The sequence below is a fragment of the Crocodylus porosus genome, unplaced genomic scaffold, assembly GCF_001723895.1.
Source record: "Crocodylus porosus isolate Cpor-Errol unplaced genomic scaffold, CroPor_comp1, whole genome shotgun sequence".
NCBI classification, from domain to species: domain Eukaryota; kingdom Metazoa; phylum Chordata; order Crocodylia; family Crocodylidae; genus Crocodylus; species Crocodylus porosus.
Genome location: NW_017728933.1, coordinates 7,296,896 through 7,314,217, shown reverse-complemented (window position 1 = coordinate 7,314,217; position 17,322 = coordinate 7,296,896). Strand labels below are relative to the sequence as shown.

At 42.1% G+C, this 17,322-nt stretch overlaps 1 protein-coding gene across 1 annotated transcript in view; it reads right to left on the bottom strand.

Annotated features, from left to right (window-relative positions):
* UNC5D (unc-5 netrin receptor D) overlaps positions 1–17,322 on the bottom strand; it is a 188,401-nt gene that overhangs the window by 136,577 nt on the left and 34,502 nt on the right. Inside the window, exon 4 of the mRNA XM_019545910.1 lies at positions 15,432–15,535. Coding sequence (XP_019401455.1) covers positions 15,432–15,535 — 104 coding nt within the window. The remainder of the gene's footprint in view (positions 1–15,431; positions 15,536–17,322) is intronic.

The following is a 17,322-nucleotide window of genomic DNA, read 5'->3' as shown; positions in this document are numbered from 1 at the left end:
AAATCAGCTGCTGTTATTTTGAGGAAGAATGCTTTGCTGGTGGCTGAAGACTTGAAAAGGTTTGTCTGAAACATACCATGGCTCTGGATACTGAAAACATTAAGTACTAACTTAGCAACTCCTTGTTTGGATCACTGATGGGGATACAAGTTAAGACCTCTAGCACCAAAGGACAGGCCTTCACAACTTGAGCTTGAAGTTTATGGGACACACCTAGGCTTCAAAGGGTATAGGTAGTTTCCAAATAGGATTCCCGAAGTGCGTAGGTGCTTAACTGCCAAGGATAAAACATAAAATAAAATAAAATCACCTATCTGTATCTTTAAGCACCTGGGCACCTCTGACAATATGACCCTAGAAGCATTTGCAGAAACAGTCACTTGCAAGTACTTTTTGTGTGTCAGCCATTGAATAGAAACACACATTTCACCTGTGTGTTACATAAAGGGCCTGAGTGTGCTCTTTCTCCCCTGTCTTTTAAAGAAACTGAATTTTGTGTGAGCATTCACAAATATGGGACTGGATACATCTACAGCAGGGAGAAAAGTGCTCAGTCACATTGGACGTCAACTGTGCATGCTCAGTAACCTTATGGATGCTTATGTACCTACACTACTCGTGAAAGAGGATTATAAACTGTGCCCAAGCACCAAAAGCAGCAGCAATGCAAGTGGGTAGCTGCCATTTGGTTACATAAAGCAAAAATGAGATTCTTCCCCAAAACTCAGCTGAAGTCAGTGTAAAACCTCTGAAAGCATGCCAAAAGTGGAAATAGCTCTTGCACTCATCCACCATTAAATTAATGGAAGCATTTAATAATAAGGTAAAAACACACACACAAGCAAGTACTTTATACTACTGAAAATCCAAAACAAACAAAAGAAAACAAATGATCTAAACAACACGTTTTAAAAGAGAGACGAAGAAGAGTCTTAGAGAAGGTTTGATGGACATTAAGGCAAACATCTATAAATGTAATTGTCTTTTTTGGGGGGGGGAGGGGTGGCTCGAGTGGTCCCAGGAAAGCAATCACACTAGAGAGCAACAATTACAGAACAGCAGGGTGGGCATTGTGACAGCACAGGTATCCCTTCAGAGAGCTACATTTGGAGGATTCTTTAAATGAAGCCTATACTGCTCAGCACTTCCAAAGTCAAACACAACGCCAGCTAAAAAAAAAAAAAAAAAAATCAATCCACCACTTTACTGGCTGGCTCTGTTTTCTTTACACTGGCTGCCAATAAATGAAGAAGCTATCAGACTGCCTACAGGGTGCTTCAAGCTGCTGCTCCCGCTCATCCCTCTGAAGCTATTTTTAAAGTTAACTCCATAGCAGGCTCCATTTCAGAAATAATAAAAAATTCATGGGGTGTTTTTGGAATCAGCCTTGTGTGTGTGGCTTCAAGTTCTGGCAGCAATGCCAATGATGCTGGAGAGTGGCTCTTACCTGTAATGTCCTTCAGCAGCACCTAGTATTGCCAGGATGGAAGATAGGCTGAGACCGCAGCAGATAGCTAAATAAAAACGAACTACACTTGTGCATCAGCACACAACGTTGTGCCATTAGTCTGACACCTAATCTACTATGGTAAGCCAGAAGCAGCGCTTACTGTTATTGCCATCAGGGGTAGTTGCTCAGAATTTTGATCCCAGTGCAACGTCTTGCCATTAGGTACACCGACTCATTGCTCTGGTCCCAAACTGATATCCAGTCCCTATCCCTAGGGAAACATCCCTACCAAGTCTCATAATAAAACACAGAGAGCAGTAAGGCATTTGGCAGCAGCAGGAGTACAATCAAAGCTAGTCAGGCAAATGAGCAACACTACCCCAAAGTCACTGAAGCTCAGGGAGCACATCACACCATGTGTCTCTGTCAGGGGCTTCGCTATTTGAAATGTCACTGACTTGGATGAGTCTCTCTCAGCTGAGTGGCTGTGTAGCTTCTTTAAAACATACACATGAACTGTCAGACTGTACAGGAGAAATAATGCTGGCTTTGCAGGCAGATGCCGGTCATGGCTGATGAAACACTGGCAAGGATAAAGAGGTGGCTCTGGAAATCTACATCCTCAGCCCTGCTGCTGCAGACAGAACTGAGCCCCATTCCCTTAGTCCACTGCCAGAGATAATCAGGAATAGCTCAGCTGAAGTCAATGAAGATGAACAAAGTGAAGGGGGGGGGGAAAATCAGGCACACAGACCTGAGCCTAGAGCATCCACCTGGCAGCCTAACAGCATGACCAGTAGTGCCAGGAATCCTGGAGAGAGTTGACTCCTATATTGTGCCACAACTGCACTATTACAGGCACTCCATGCTAAAGGATGCCCCTGCTGCACACATTTAATAAACGTATCTATGGGGAGAATCTGTTGTGGGGATTGGAAGCCAGAACTGAGACTTCCCTGGGCCAACTCTGAATCAACAGCAAAAGGATTTGCTCCAGTACCACTAGGCTTGTGCCAGCAGAGACTAAATCAACATTTGCCACAGCAGGAGATTATCAGATGCTTAGTCTTGAACACTGGATAATTTTTTTATGCTTAACTCTCATAAAAACTGAATTTATTTGGGCTGGGTGGTGATGCCTGCAGCGCAGCTGCTCAACAGCTCCATTTTGCTCAGTGTGCCACTACATCAGGAAAGGATTTAAACATCTCTTCCTAGCCTGCCTCCCATTCCTGTGTCAAGATTCAGGTTCTCTTAGTGTTGTAGAAATGCACCAAGAATGCCAGCAGAAATCCAGCCACCTCTGAAAGAGGAGATGCACAAAGTTTGCTACACTTGAACTCTACACCAGCAGCGCTGCCACAAGCCAGATGAGACAGACGGAGTCTGTTGAGAACATCTGGAGAGACACATGCTGTGGGTAGAGCGCATCTTATTCCTGGACATATATACACCTCTTTGCGCAGGCAGTGCCATTCTAGGAACAGAAGCAAGGTGCTCCGTGACAGATGGTGCGTGGGCATTTCTTGTCACATCTGTGGGAAGAGGCATACGGTGATGGTAAACACCCCTCTCTACTGCTGAAGAATTTAGAATGGATTCATATTTTCCTGGGGCTGTCTAATTCATCCAAAAGGATAAGACAATGGATAATATGAAAGTTTCCCAGTTGTTTCACCCACTGCTGATGTATGGGGTTTTATTAGTATTGAAACAGGAATACTCCATTGTGCCTTAAGGCCTTGGTATATATGTTAACTGTGTGCAGTGTTAAGATTGGAACATGTTCTGACCAGTTGCACAGCAATGTTTGCTATGCTGTCTAACATACTATAGCTCAGTGATGGTTAATCCCAGCCTCAGGACTGCACTGGAGTCTCGAGCTGGCTCTGGCATGGGGAACCTGACAAGTGAAAGATCCAGGATCCTTCCTCTTGATGTGTGGCTTTCCTCATCTGCCCTGGAGGCTTGGTACAGCAGGAGGGGTCCTGGCTGATGTCATGGCTGGGTAAGGACTGTAAATTGCTCATATTATCTCTGTGGAACAGTGCAACAATAGCTGAACAAACATGTGCTACGTAATATGGTCTGCAGTTCTTCCTTGTGCAAAAAGCCACACCTTTGCTATGATACATTCACATGTTCGTGCATGTTTTACTGCTTGAATGTGTGGTTGCTTGTGTTTTAAATGCATTTTACACATGCTAAATGGAACCTGTGACATGGCTGTTATACACAAGGGGACTTGGGTGCCATGTGGTATAATCAAGACTCGAGCGGAAATCACCGATTTATAAAAAGATACCACTTTATATATCTTTTATTTAAGTCCTTAGCTGGCACAGGCAACTGAAATTTGCTGCTAAATTAATCAGGACAGTACAGTGCCTTTCAAAGCAACATTAAAATCAGTGCTGCCTCAGCAGGGTTTGGAGCTCTTGATTCATGCCTGTGTAATGTTAAAGCTGAATTACAGTACTGCAATTCCTTATTTGTAGGGCCTCCTGATTGTTTGCTTTTACTAATGTGTTATTCACTTTAAAGACTATTTGCAAAAACTAAATGGTGTGAACACACAGAGCACTGACAATGCTACATTAGCTTCTTTTATTTATAAATTAATTTGACAAAAGCAACGCATATAGTCATACCATCAAACTCTATTCTAGCTCCAGTCCTTCCGGAAGTTAACATTTAAGGCACAGTGAATGCAGAACCTTTCAGCACCAATGGCACCCTGGGACACAGAACTCCTGCTTATCCACGGAAGGGGTTGTGCATGAGCAGCAGAGAAGCCCCTGCCCAACAAGTTGTGGCCCAATTGGAGGAACTGTGTCTACAAATGAAAGGACAGTTTAGGCTACATGGTTGCATGATCCCTGGCCTTTTCCCTAATCAGCAGTCTTTGCAAGGATGCCAGTAATAATCGTGTGTTTACTAACATGGACATCTGCACACTGGGACCCCTGCTTACTCATTTTTCACCTAGATAACCAAATATCTAGCAGTGTTTGTAATTGCTTGGCTGCAAGCAGTCAGGGATGGATGGTAGGGGGAGAAAGCTCCCCATTTCTTGAAGTCCTATCTGTATCTATCTTGGTGTTTGTTCCCCGCTCCCAGAAGGTATTGACTCAGCTATCATAGACAAACCTTGCTTTCCTTTTTTTTTTTTGGGGGGGGGGGGAAGGGACTAATAAAACCCCTTGATTTGTGTCATTTATAGCAAAGAAACTGTTTTTAATGCCTCTATCCTTGTATCTAACAAATCTTCAACACCTTTGAGCTGCAGAAAAAATAATTCCAGCTACGAAGATTTATACTATTGGTAATGGGGTAGGTTCAAATGAGTAATTGAGCTGAACCTAAATTTCATTCCAGTTCTAAAGTGTCTGCTTCTTACTGAATGAATAGCATTGGATGATTAGAGGTTTGACTATATCATTCATTCATAGTCAGCATCAGAAATAAATAGGCCATTAAAACAGCTGCTGTCTAGACCAAGTACAAGAAATGTTGCCTCCTCAGGAAAATAATATTCCTGAATATTTGTGCATGCTAGAAAAAATAATCATAATCTTCCATAGAAGATATGGCCACATACTGTCATGGTGACAGAAGAGGAGAATGAAATTTTTTTTATGCATTTTTTTTTTATTTGTGTGGTCTAGGATCCATAAAGAGAGAAAGAAAAAAGATTCTGGTTTGTACCAGAATGATGCAGTTCTGTAAGTAGAAAAAATACCACCATGTTGGGAAACCACGAAACATTTAATGACACAAAATTATTAGCTTCTCTGCCTCCTTATCAACTTGTCTAAGACTCATGTTTTCATGTAGGGCCTGATACAATTCCCAGTCCCAATGGAGTCAATGGCAGCCTTTCCACTGAATTCAATAGGTTTGGTATCAGCTCCATAGCTTTGATTCCAAGACTAAGTTTTAAGACTTTCTAAGCTTCTTGGAACTGCATTCAGCTGTGTAAATGCAATTCATATTTTGCACCTAGGAAAGTTTTCTGCTTCTTATGGGTAGTCCATAGACACAACTATAATAAGCATAGATGATTAGTGGGAGCAATTTATTCAAATAGGAAGGGGAAAGGGCTACAATGGTAGGAGCTTACTACAGACCTCCAAATCAGGAACAAGCGCTTGACCAAGAATTCACCTGGGAATTGGATGAGGTTCCATGCTCTTGGTGCATGGCTGTCATGGGAGACTTCAATTACCTGGACATCACATGGGAAGAGCACTCAGCCAAATCCAATCGGTCTCAAAGCTTCTTCACACGCATGGATGAGCTCTGCCTGTGTCAAGAAGTTTACGGGCCAACAAGAGGCAAGGCACTGCTGGACCTGGTACCGGCCAAAGGGGATGACCTAATCAGCGACCTAAGAACTGAAGGGAAGCTGGGAGACAGCAACCACGAGCTGAACATTTTCACTATCCACTGAAAAGCTGGTAAGTCAGCCAGCAATACAATAGTCCTTGACTTCAGGAAAGCTGACTTTCATAAACTCAGGATGCTTGTTCTTGAGGCCCTGAGAGGCCATGATTTCACAGGGAGGGGAGTTCATGATAAGTGGTTGCTCCTTAAGGAAACAATCCTAGAAGCACAAGGGGAATCCATCCCCACCCATAGGAAAGGTGGAAAAAGGGCTCAACAACCCCCTTGGCTCAACAGGGAACTCATGGGCCACCTGTGTCTACAAAGAGAGGCATATAATGGATGGAGGACAGGAAACACCACTAAGGAGGAGCATACTGCACTGGTCCGCACCTGCAGGGGGTGAACTAGAAAACCTAAGGCTGCAACTGAACTCCATCCAGCTACACAAAACAAGGACAATAAAAAGTCCTTCTTCAGGTACGTGGGGAGTTGAAAGAAAAACAAGGGCAACATTGGACCCCTGCTAAACCAGCAGGGGCAGCTGACTACTGACACCCAGGGCAAAGCCAATGTAATTAATAATTACTTTGCACCACTTTTTCACCAGCCCAAAGGGACCACCCTGCCCAATACAATTCAGGATGACCAGGGTGAGGGTGAATATATACCCACCACTAGAGGAGATCTTGTCAGGGAGCACCTTGAGAGGCTGGACACCCACAAATCAGCGGGTCTGCGTAGATTGAACTCAAGAGTGCTAAAGGAATTGGCAGACATCACAGCGCAGCCACTGGCAAGGACATTCGAGAACTCATGGCACTCGGGCAAAGTACCTGAAGGTTGGAGGTGAGCCAATGTGGTGCCTATCTTCAAGAAAGGGAGGAAGGAGGATCTGGGAAACTAGAGGCCAATCAGTTTGACCTCAATCCCTGGAAAGATCTTGGAAAAAAATATCAAAGAAACTGTTTTCAACAGGCTAACAGAAGGCAATGTTCTGAGGGGCAGCCAGCATGGGTTTGTTGTGGGTAGGTCTTGCCTGACCAATCTCATTTCCTTCTATGACCAGGTGACATATCACCTGGACAAAGGGGAAGAGGTTGATATAATATATTTGGACTTTAAAAAAGCCTTTGACCTGGTGTCCCATTATGTCCTCATGGAAAATTTGGGCAACTGCGGCCTTGGCTACACAACCCTTTAATGGCTGGGGAATTGGCTCTGAGGCCGGACCCAGAGAGTGGTAGTTGATGGAATCGAATCAACATGGCACTCAGTGACCACTGGTGTCCCTCAAGGCTCCATTCTTGGACCTGTACTCTTTAATGTCTTTATAAACGATCTGTACACTGGTGTCAGAAGTGAACTGACTGCGTTCACTGACAACACCAAACTTTGGGGAAGAGTCTCCACACTTGAGGATAGGCTGGTGATCCAGGCCAACCTCAGTAGACTTGCAAGGTGGGCAGATGAAAACCTGATGGCATTCAACATGGAGAAATGCAAAGTGCTCCACCTCGGGGGAGAAAACCCTACATCACACTTATAGGCTCGGCAATGCTACACTCGTTATCACCATGACTGAAAGAGACTTGGGGGTCATGACTGACCACAAGGTGAATATGAACCACCAATGCAACACCACAGCCAGCAAAGCAAACAAAACTCTGGCTTGCATCTACTGATGCATCTCAAGCAAGACCCAGGATGTCGTCCTCCTGCTGTACTAAGCCTTGGTGAGACCACAGCTGGAGTAATGCATCCAATTCTGGGCTCCACAATTCAGGAAGGACATGGAGAAGCTTGAAAGAGTCCAGAGGAGAGCCATGCACATGACCAGAGGACAAGAGAACAGGCCTTATGAGAGAGGCTGTGAGCCATGGGACTTTTCAGCCTGGAAAAATGGAGGTTCAGGGGTGACTTGGTGGCAGCCTGCAAGTGCCTCAGGGGTGTGCATCAGGGTCTGGGGCAACGCCTGTTCACAAGAGCACCCCAGAGGATGACAATGTCCAATGGTCACAAACTCCTTCAAGACCATTTTAGGCTGGACATAAGGAAAACTTCTTTATTTCCGAGCTCCCAAAGCCTGGAACCAACTCCCCCCAGAGGAGGTGCATGTACCTACTCTGGACTCTTTCAAGAAACACTTGGACCTTTATCTTGCTGGGATCCTTTGACCCCAGCTGACTTCCTGCCCCTTGCGCAGGGGGCTGGACCCAATGACCTCATGAGGTCCCTTCCAGCCCTAATGTCTATGACATCTATGAAATTATAGAATTGCTATGAAACCCAAACTGAGACTTCTCTTTGCCTAAATTCCAGATCAACATGGCTTAGTTCGGGTACTTCTGCTGTTGCTACTTGTCTTCTGAATTTCTTATTAGCCTTGACTACACAAAGGTACTTCATTAGAAGAGAACTTTGGGTTGAAAGAGGACCAGGGGAGAAGTACCAGTAAGTACTTTATTGGCCTTGACATGCTACTTACTATTTATCTAATGTTTCACTGTTGTTAGAGTCCATTAGGTTTCTATTGCAATATTAGGCATTCCAATAAAATGCCGATTATAGAAAAGGCCTCCACTGCCACAGTCCCTAATGCAAGATCCACCCTCCATTAGCTGCCTCTCCTATAGCTACCTCAAAATAGATTAATTTACAACTTCATGTCACAGCAGTATTCTAGAAAGCATCATCACATTCAAAGCCCTTAGGCCCAGATGGATGATCTGTTGCATGTAGTCTACACAGAGCTTAAAAACTGTTTACAAAAATATTATCAGGCCCTCTACATAAAGGCTTTTCAAGGACAGACCGATTTAAAATACAAGACTTTTATAAAATATTCAGTAACAGTGCAAACATAGCCACTTCTTGTCCAAAACAAATGCTCCCCATATTGCAGGATCAACTTAAACAATTGCCCTTCTCGTTTCCAAAACGATCCACAGGCTTGGTGCAACAATTGCTTTTCTTCATTCCCTTCCACTCTTTTACTGCTAGCCTCTTTTCTGTTCCTCCATGCACCTTCCCTCATGGTTTCAAGAGCCTTCTCCTTCTAAGCTACCATTACTTGGATCAGTTTTGTACTTCTTAGAGATGAGACCATCATTTTTTGTCTTGCCCATGACCTTGAATAAATTACATCTGACACTTAGTGTAGGCTGCGTTGGCCTTGGGTCTAATGTTCTCTTTACATCTGTAACCAAAAGTCTTTGCAAAGTTAAGTTTTTAACTGCATTTGTGCTGCTGAAGTCATACCTTCACTTAATCAGTGTTTGAGAGAGAATTGGGCATCCATTCTTTTGTTTCTGAAAATTCTTTCCCAACTCCCTCAATTGGGAGGGAAAGATCAAAAGTAGGCCTTCTTTATGGGTTACAAAACTTTCCATGGGACTTCTGTATCTCTTTCCCAGATAAAAATGCATTTCTTAGAGGTCAACTGAGAATACAGATCCCAGATAGATAGGATTTAAAAAAAACAACCAAACAAACAGCAAAACTAGGAAGAACCAATGTATTGCTTTTTTGCTCTCACCTACCAAGAGACACAGGGTTTCCTTTGCAAAACAATGAGCTTTTTGCAGGTTCACAGCCATATTTAGCTCTTTTAATTAAGACTTATTAAATGTTTAGCTTGGCTAAGAGAAGGCGAAAGGGAGACAAAAGAGTCTACAAATATTTGGAGGGTGGAATTCAAATGAGACATGAGGGGACAAGAATGCATTGGTGCACCAGGGGAGAAAAAAACTGCCCGAAATGCAAAATAGCTTTCAACAGGGAACAGTTAAAAAGCAATCTAAGAATTCTCCAGTTCCTCCTTAAACCTCTGCTCTGCCATGTTGCATTTCAAAAGCAAACCAAACACAACACAAAAAGCAATGATACAGCTGGCAAGCTCTGCCTACATTGTTGCTTTCTGAATTTTATTATTTGCCCTGCCTCTGTCAGAGACAAGGAAACAAAGTGCAAGTATGATCAGAAAAGACTGATACTTTTCCCACTGCAATGGCACTGGCTAAGTGGCTGACCTGGCTTATGCTTCTGTCTCAAAGGGGTGTGCAACTGAGGATCTCGAGTGGACAGAGGTGCTTGTTAGACAGACCCAAAGTTCACTATATAAGCACACATAAAGCCCTTTTGCCTGCAGTTCATTCCCGGCTAGCTTAAGTGTCTCCTCACACAGCTGGCCAGCTTCTCAAAATCCTTTCCTTAGGCAACTCCCAGCCATGCATTTTAGGGGGAGCCTGGATGCCAACCCCAGGGCTGAAAATTCAACCAGCTGGCAGAGTGCTTTAGGGCATCTATACACATGCTCTGGATGGGGGGGCTTTAATGAGAGCAGCTCTAATTAAAGCACCCACAACATCACATGTATTCAGCGCCTGTGCTTCAAAAGGGTGGTGGGGTGCTTTAACTAAAGCTCATTCAACTAGCTTTCGTTAAAGCACTCCCACTGTCATTTTGCAATGTGGGGACATTGAATACATGCGATACAGAGGGTGCTGAAGCATGCTCATGAGCACAATCCAGCGACCCCGATTAATCAAGTCTGTGCTCTGATGTGTACTATTTACCATGCATCAGAGCAGAGCTCTGTCATGTGTATAGGTACCCTCTTCAGTGCCTAAGGACCATTAAGGAGAGGGGTCTATGTGCCCTGCTACTCTGAATTATATCCATCTCTGGAGTCCTATCCCATAGTTTGCAAGCTCTTTGGGGCCTGGACTACCTGTTTCTCATGTGTCTGCACACTGTCTAGTCCTGTGCTGCCCCAGTCTGCTGTATGAGCCCCTCATCATTAATGTAGGAGTACTACATGGAGACCGGGGAAAACTCTGGTGCCTGGGAATTATTGGTCCTAACTTTAGAAATAGTACTAAGACACCATCCTGCATTAGCTGGAAAATAACACAGTCTCAGAAATTGGGCAAAGCTCTCCATGCTGAAATAAGAAACAAGCAGATTCTTCACTGATGAATGAAGTACAAATGTATCCAATCTCCAAAATCAGTCAGAAAGCTTCAAGCTGTGCTTAGAAGTCTTCCGTCGAAGCAATGAACAGGGCTGGCCCTCCTTAACTTGTGACAACAGATGTGTTTACAGCCTCAAATGCTGTTGCCACAGGCCCTAATCTGTCATTTATTTGAATTTGGTACCTAGTTTCCAACGGCACTGAATTATTTTGAGTAGGCTGTTTACCTTGATGTGAATAGAATTAGCCCTACATACTGAGCCTTTATGTGAAATGTTATTATCCAAAGCAAATATGACCTGTTAAGATTTACAGGCTTTATTAGCAGCAATAACAATTTTACTACCAACATCAGTAAATCAGGGTTTATTGAGAACTCTACAATTTTAATCTGTGGAAAACCATTTAAATGTCAGCTTTTCATTGGGCATAAATCCTAACTTTTATGAAAAATAGATATTCCGTTTAATTGTTGAATGTAAAGCAGCATGGTTGGAAATAATGGATTTTTCTGAAATTGGTTTGGTCTCCAAAACAATAAGTATCAAGTTATCCTTAGTTAGAACCTCTTGGAAAAATTAACGGTAAATAAAAATAGCAGTATAAAATGCAGTATTAATTGTGGATTGGCTCTATCTGACCTCTGAAATTATAGCAATGTCGCCAACTCTTGTAATTTTATCCCGTATAGGAAAATGTTTTGGGCACCGACAGGTATGGAAAAGAAGAATATGCTTTACCGGAAGAGACAGCGTGTTAGTTTGAACCGGCATCTGTATAGATCAGAAGTTTGAGCAAAGCTTGTTGGTGCTTTTAACTAAATCTGATTCAATCAGCTATTAGACAAGAGCACCATAAAAGCCCCGCTGTACATGATCTATACAGATGTCGAGTGAGCTGGGTCCAACTAACGCAATGCCTCTTCTGGGCATGCACTGGGCTCCATGCCAGGGTGTGCGGAGTTTAAAGTAAAGCACCAAGTTTTCTGGGGAGGCATTTGATGTCTGTAAACAGCCTTCATGTTTTTCTCCAATGCCTTGCTTCTAGCATCATGTCACTTCTTGGGTGTCTCAGCTTTCATTAAAATAGTAACATTTCTAAATCCTCATGACTGTGGGGATAAAGCATGAAAATGTGATCTTTAACATTTCAAAAAGGGGGAAAAGGCAAAAATTAAGGAATCTAAATTCTATTACATTTGAAAATACCATGATTTTAATGTAATCTCATGATTGTTAATCCTTGGCACTGCCATGCACTTCACGTCATCATAGTCACTAAGCTGCCTAACTCACATTTTTCTATTTGGATTTAAGAAAAATTATACCCACACCCAAATCTACATGCCTTATCAGTAAATACATTTACAACAGTGATAAATTCCAGCAGTATTAAATCCTAGTCTACAAAATAGAGGGTCTGAAAAGTGGGACTTTTACCATTAACTCCTTTTGCTATGGTTCACCACAGCACTAACACTGTCCCTAGAGTAGTTGTGCTTCCTTTTCTCTATTTTACACTGAGAAAAGGTGCACTCCTCCCAACATCCAAAGCCTTATTTTACTAGTCTCATGCTGCTGGGCCCTGATTTACAAGGTATGTCTTTTTGTCCTTTTTTCCCCCAAGAATGCCCTTAAGTCTAACACAGGATCATGCAATTCTAATTAAACATGGTACATACTAACATTTCTGAATTAAGTCAGAAACAAACACATTAATGTATAATTTCATGCAAGATTCCCTTAATGCTTTAACAATAACTAGAGATGACACAACGGGCAAACCTACTGACTTTACACCAAGGATGAATTTAGCTTATTCTGTTTTATAAGCTAGCAGTTACATAAAAATGAATAATTAATTACCAACCATTACTATACTGCTCAGGTTAGGGTATGCGTTTTCAGATGGAGAAGCCTTATTCACTCTCAAATCCTCAGTAAAACCCAAAACATGTTGGCTCAGAATCATCATAATTTCTTAATCCCTCTCTCGTAAATCACTGAGTTCCAACAGTGAAAATGTTTTTTGACTATTTAACTATTTGAAAACTGGAAAATAGCCAAATTTCTATAATTGTTCAGTTCAGCAAATCATGCTGGCTAGGCTGGCGCATATTTAGTTAAACAGTGGGTAATAATTTGTTTCTTTTGATTTCAAAGAAAACGCCTGAAATTTGTATGTTTTTTTTTTTTACTTATATATATTTTTTTTGCTCACTCAGGTACCAAAGTATTTTAGAAATTAATGTTAAATAACAAGTTCCTTTGGGAAGTGATGTATGGGGACAAACACACTGCTTGCAGATTCTGTCAGTAATATATAATAAAAGAATGCGCTGTATCTTCCCAGAAAAGCACTAATGTCCTTTGTTCCCATGCAATAAAAATATATATTTAAAGGCATATATGTGATACATGTTTAGATCTTGGATTAGAACCAGTCTTATTTACTCCAAATAAAAACGACAAGCTTATGCAATTTAGGAGTGCATTGGCTACCCTGACCTCTAATTTCTATTGTTTTATAAATACTTGTGTCCGAAGCTTGACACCCTAATGTCCTGGGATTTTATTTTATACACGTTATTACTACTACTGTACAGTGCATCACAGAAAGCCCATTTTGCCTGACAAATCATGGACAGAATTCCTATTTCAACACGTTTGGCAGTTCTCTGCAACACCATACCATTTTCTCTAGTACAACTGAGGTCTGGGGAAAAGGATGCCCCACCAAAGAAGATACAGTAGCAGAAATTCTCTTGATGGAAGGATGAACGCTAGGTGTGTAGATACACGCTCCTCTTTGCCTCACCCTTTATACATTTTTACCTGATCTGCAAGAGACACTTAACTTGTATTCCAATTTGCTTCATTTCTCATCTCTTCTAGTGTTTTTGATGTCATGCTCACAGCATGCATTCTGTGCAAGTAAGAAAACACTTTTTTCTTCGCTCCAGTTTATTTTTTCCTACTTTATGTCCATTTAATAAGCAGGTACCTTATAGTGTAAACTGACAATTCATCAATGCAGGAGGAGCAGCAGAACTGATATTTATGATGTATTGTGATAGAACCACTTTTCCCCTTCTGTACCTGATGTGAATTTTTTCTTCTAACCAGTGGCACATTATAAAATAAAATAGACTGCAATTAAGAGAAAGAAAGTATGCTTATAGGGTGCTATTTTACCTCATGATATGCATGCCATTACTAATTACTAGTTTGGAAGCAGGTGGTTAGGTGAAGGAGAGAAGAAAAATGTTCTCATCAGCAGTTTTCCAGTTAAATAATTACAGATTTCATCTTGCGGGGAAAAATAAAAAACTCCAGGAACCTCAGAAATAACCTGCCATTTCACTCTGATGGTGAAATCATAAAATAATATTGAGACAAAAACCAAACAATCGAACATACACCATGTCTAGAATAGGTGAAAATGTACAGTCTTCAAAAGAAAGGTACAGCACGGACAAAAAGTTTTACTCGGCGGTTACATTGCTGGATGCAACTCGTTAATAAGTCACTGTTTGCATAGCAGTTTAAACATAGAAGGCACGCTCACATGCGCACGCACGTGCATTTCCTCAGGGACAAATAGCAACAGCACATAGTTGTGCTGCTGCTACTTATTCCTGGGGAACTTCCCTGCACACATGCTGTGGCTTATGGCAAATTGCCCCCAGTGGAGTAGGGGAGACCGGGGCCAGCATCTGAGTTGGTCCCAGCAGCCTTACCTGGGGTCCTCCCAGGGCTGCAATGGCAGCGATCCATCCAGGCATGCAGAGCCTGCCGGCAGCCGGAGCATAGCTCTGGTTGGCCACGCTCTGGTTTTGGGTGGTGCATACTGCAGCCATGTGTGCCATCCCGTTTATTTTTACACCTTATTTTTTTAGACACCAGGATTTCCCAGTACCTAATTTTGGCTCTGCGGAGAACCTTTTCCCTTGCGCTCCATGAGTTTTGCAGTGCCCAGAGAGAGCTAAAAGTGCAGAGCATTGCCATTATTATTCCAGCAGTTCTTTACATTCACCAGTCACCATTTCGGATGGAGGTTGGTATATTCTCTGCGTTTGGTAATAAAGAGCAGATCCACTTAGGATTCTCCCAGGTGAAAAGGCCAGTTCTATAGATGTTGTTAACCTAGTTTCCCCCTTGCTCTCCTCTCTAGGTAAAACTTTGCTGATAATGAAGAGGTGAAAAAATTGCAGGGGACTTTTTATCATCTTCATCAGTATTGCCTAAAACTTTAATTTTCTTTTTTTAATGATTCAGCAAGAACAGGAATCTCTAGGAATATAAATATGGGGGAGGGGGGATGCTACACACACACACACAAGTATTCATGGTTATAACATGAAAAATATTTAGTTCATTATGTATTAAAAAGGTAGGGGGGAATCAGCAAAGTAAAATTTTGCAACAAAATACTCTGTTCTTTGTTAAATAACTTACCATAAATATTTCAAGTGGCCCTGGAGCAGATTACTGTAACAGGCACTAGATTTTCAAGAGCACCTGGAACGGACACTGGTCAATCTCTCCACATTTCACTTATATTTCTATCCAGTTCAAAATGGATTAAGTCATGCCTGTGATGTAAGAAATAAAATCCTACCTCAGCAGCAGGCACTCCCTCTGGTGGCCGACAATGCAGGACAATCATCCCTTCAATAGGAACCTCCTTCCCCTGTGGGTCTTGCTCAAAGTTTTTCCGTAAATCTGCAAAAAATGTTGATGTTGTTATTATCCTCCTAATGCAGTTCATTTGAATTAGCAATAAAGCTTAAATGCTGGAACATGAGGCTTTCCAAACGCCATTCCTCATGTGGTGTTTGTTGCAAAAGTATGCCGCAGAAGTCAGTAATTATAATGCTTAGTAATTTTCTTGCCTTGACTATATCTTCAAAGCACTGGGGAAAAGAAGTGTTTGCTAATTAATTCTTCATCAGTGGGAGTTTGTACTTTACCTTGCCCATGGGTGTGGAATCTGAGACTAAGAAGTGACTTGCCAAATCAAAAGCCATACAGGCAAAACAGGATCGCAACTCAGGGCCTCATCACTCTGAACCATGAATCCCATCTCTCAGGCTTCTTTGAGCTTTCAAAAATTGGAGAATAATAACCAGATATGCTAATTAGTAAAGTTATAGCAGAACTTAGTGTCCCTAGTGACCATTAACATTTTAAAATATATTTTTAAATATATTAATTGAAGGGGCTCTGCATTTTGTGGCAGTATGATTTATTAAAACTCCTTTTCCATCATTAGCTATCTTCACGTTAGACTGGACTAGCTAACGCACAACATATTTACTTATAAAATATTCAGCACCCAAAGATCCCACGGACACTCGACAATAAATGCACAATTAGAAACAAAGCACAGGGAGGTGGTTAGAAATCTCAAGTTTCTGCACACACCTCCCGCATTATACATCCACCTCTGGTATTCTGAACAGACTACTCCATTTGGCTAGATTATCCTTTCCACCGTCTTGGGACAGCACCCTTTCATTTCTTCTCCCACAAGATTTTCAGATGGACAGTGAATTTCCTCCAGTCCTTCTTCCCTATGCTACAAAGGACAGTAATCTGCTTAATTCGACTGGAGCAGCCTCCCAGAAGAGGCTCTCCCACTGACTTCAGCTGTGGGAAGGTATCCTTTTCCCATGGTGATTCCCAAATGCCAATGACTAGATGTACCCATAAGACATGCCTTGCTGCCCTGTGAGCACAAGGAAGACCAAACAGAAAGCTGCTCATTTACAACATGTGCTTTGAGTGAGGATACTTCCCTTAGACAAAGTCATTTTCTTCAAACAGAATGTCTCAAATTGCACATTGTGGATCTATAGATTTAATTTGCTCCAGTGATTACAACTTCATGAAATACATCCCCTTAAATAGAGGAGGCCCTGACTCAGTTACACTTTTATACATTTTGTAAATACATTAAAACATTTCAGCAAGCCGGTTACTTGCTGGAGAAAGATGCAAATAACATCAGTATGATCCTTCTTATGATTCCCTGTCAAAGTCAGTTGCTTTCATGGAGGTAACCACTCCTTTATCCAGTGGCCTATTTAAAGAGTTTGTCATTAATATTTAGAATACATTGTATCCACAAGGACTTTTATTGGTGGAGGAAGGGGGAGCAACATACACCTTTTGGTTCTCTGACTGCCAGGCTACCATAAAGCAATAGTTACCTGTGATTGCAGGGAAGTATAAATTGCTGTAGTGCTTAAAACTTATGATTCAGACTGCAGGCTCCAAGTGCAGAAGGAGGCCACAAAAGCCAGTATAATAACAGGTGCTATAAGCCAGTCCTGGAATAAAATAGTAGGGTTTTGTCTGCTATCTCGAATTAGAACTTCACATTCAGGCCCCGGGGGAGGCACACCTGGGCCACGGGTTAGCGAAGATTTAGTTAGGGAGCTTCTGGAGGGGTTGGACGTATTCAAGTCAGCCGGTCCAGACGATCTCCACCCTAGAGTCCTAAAGGA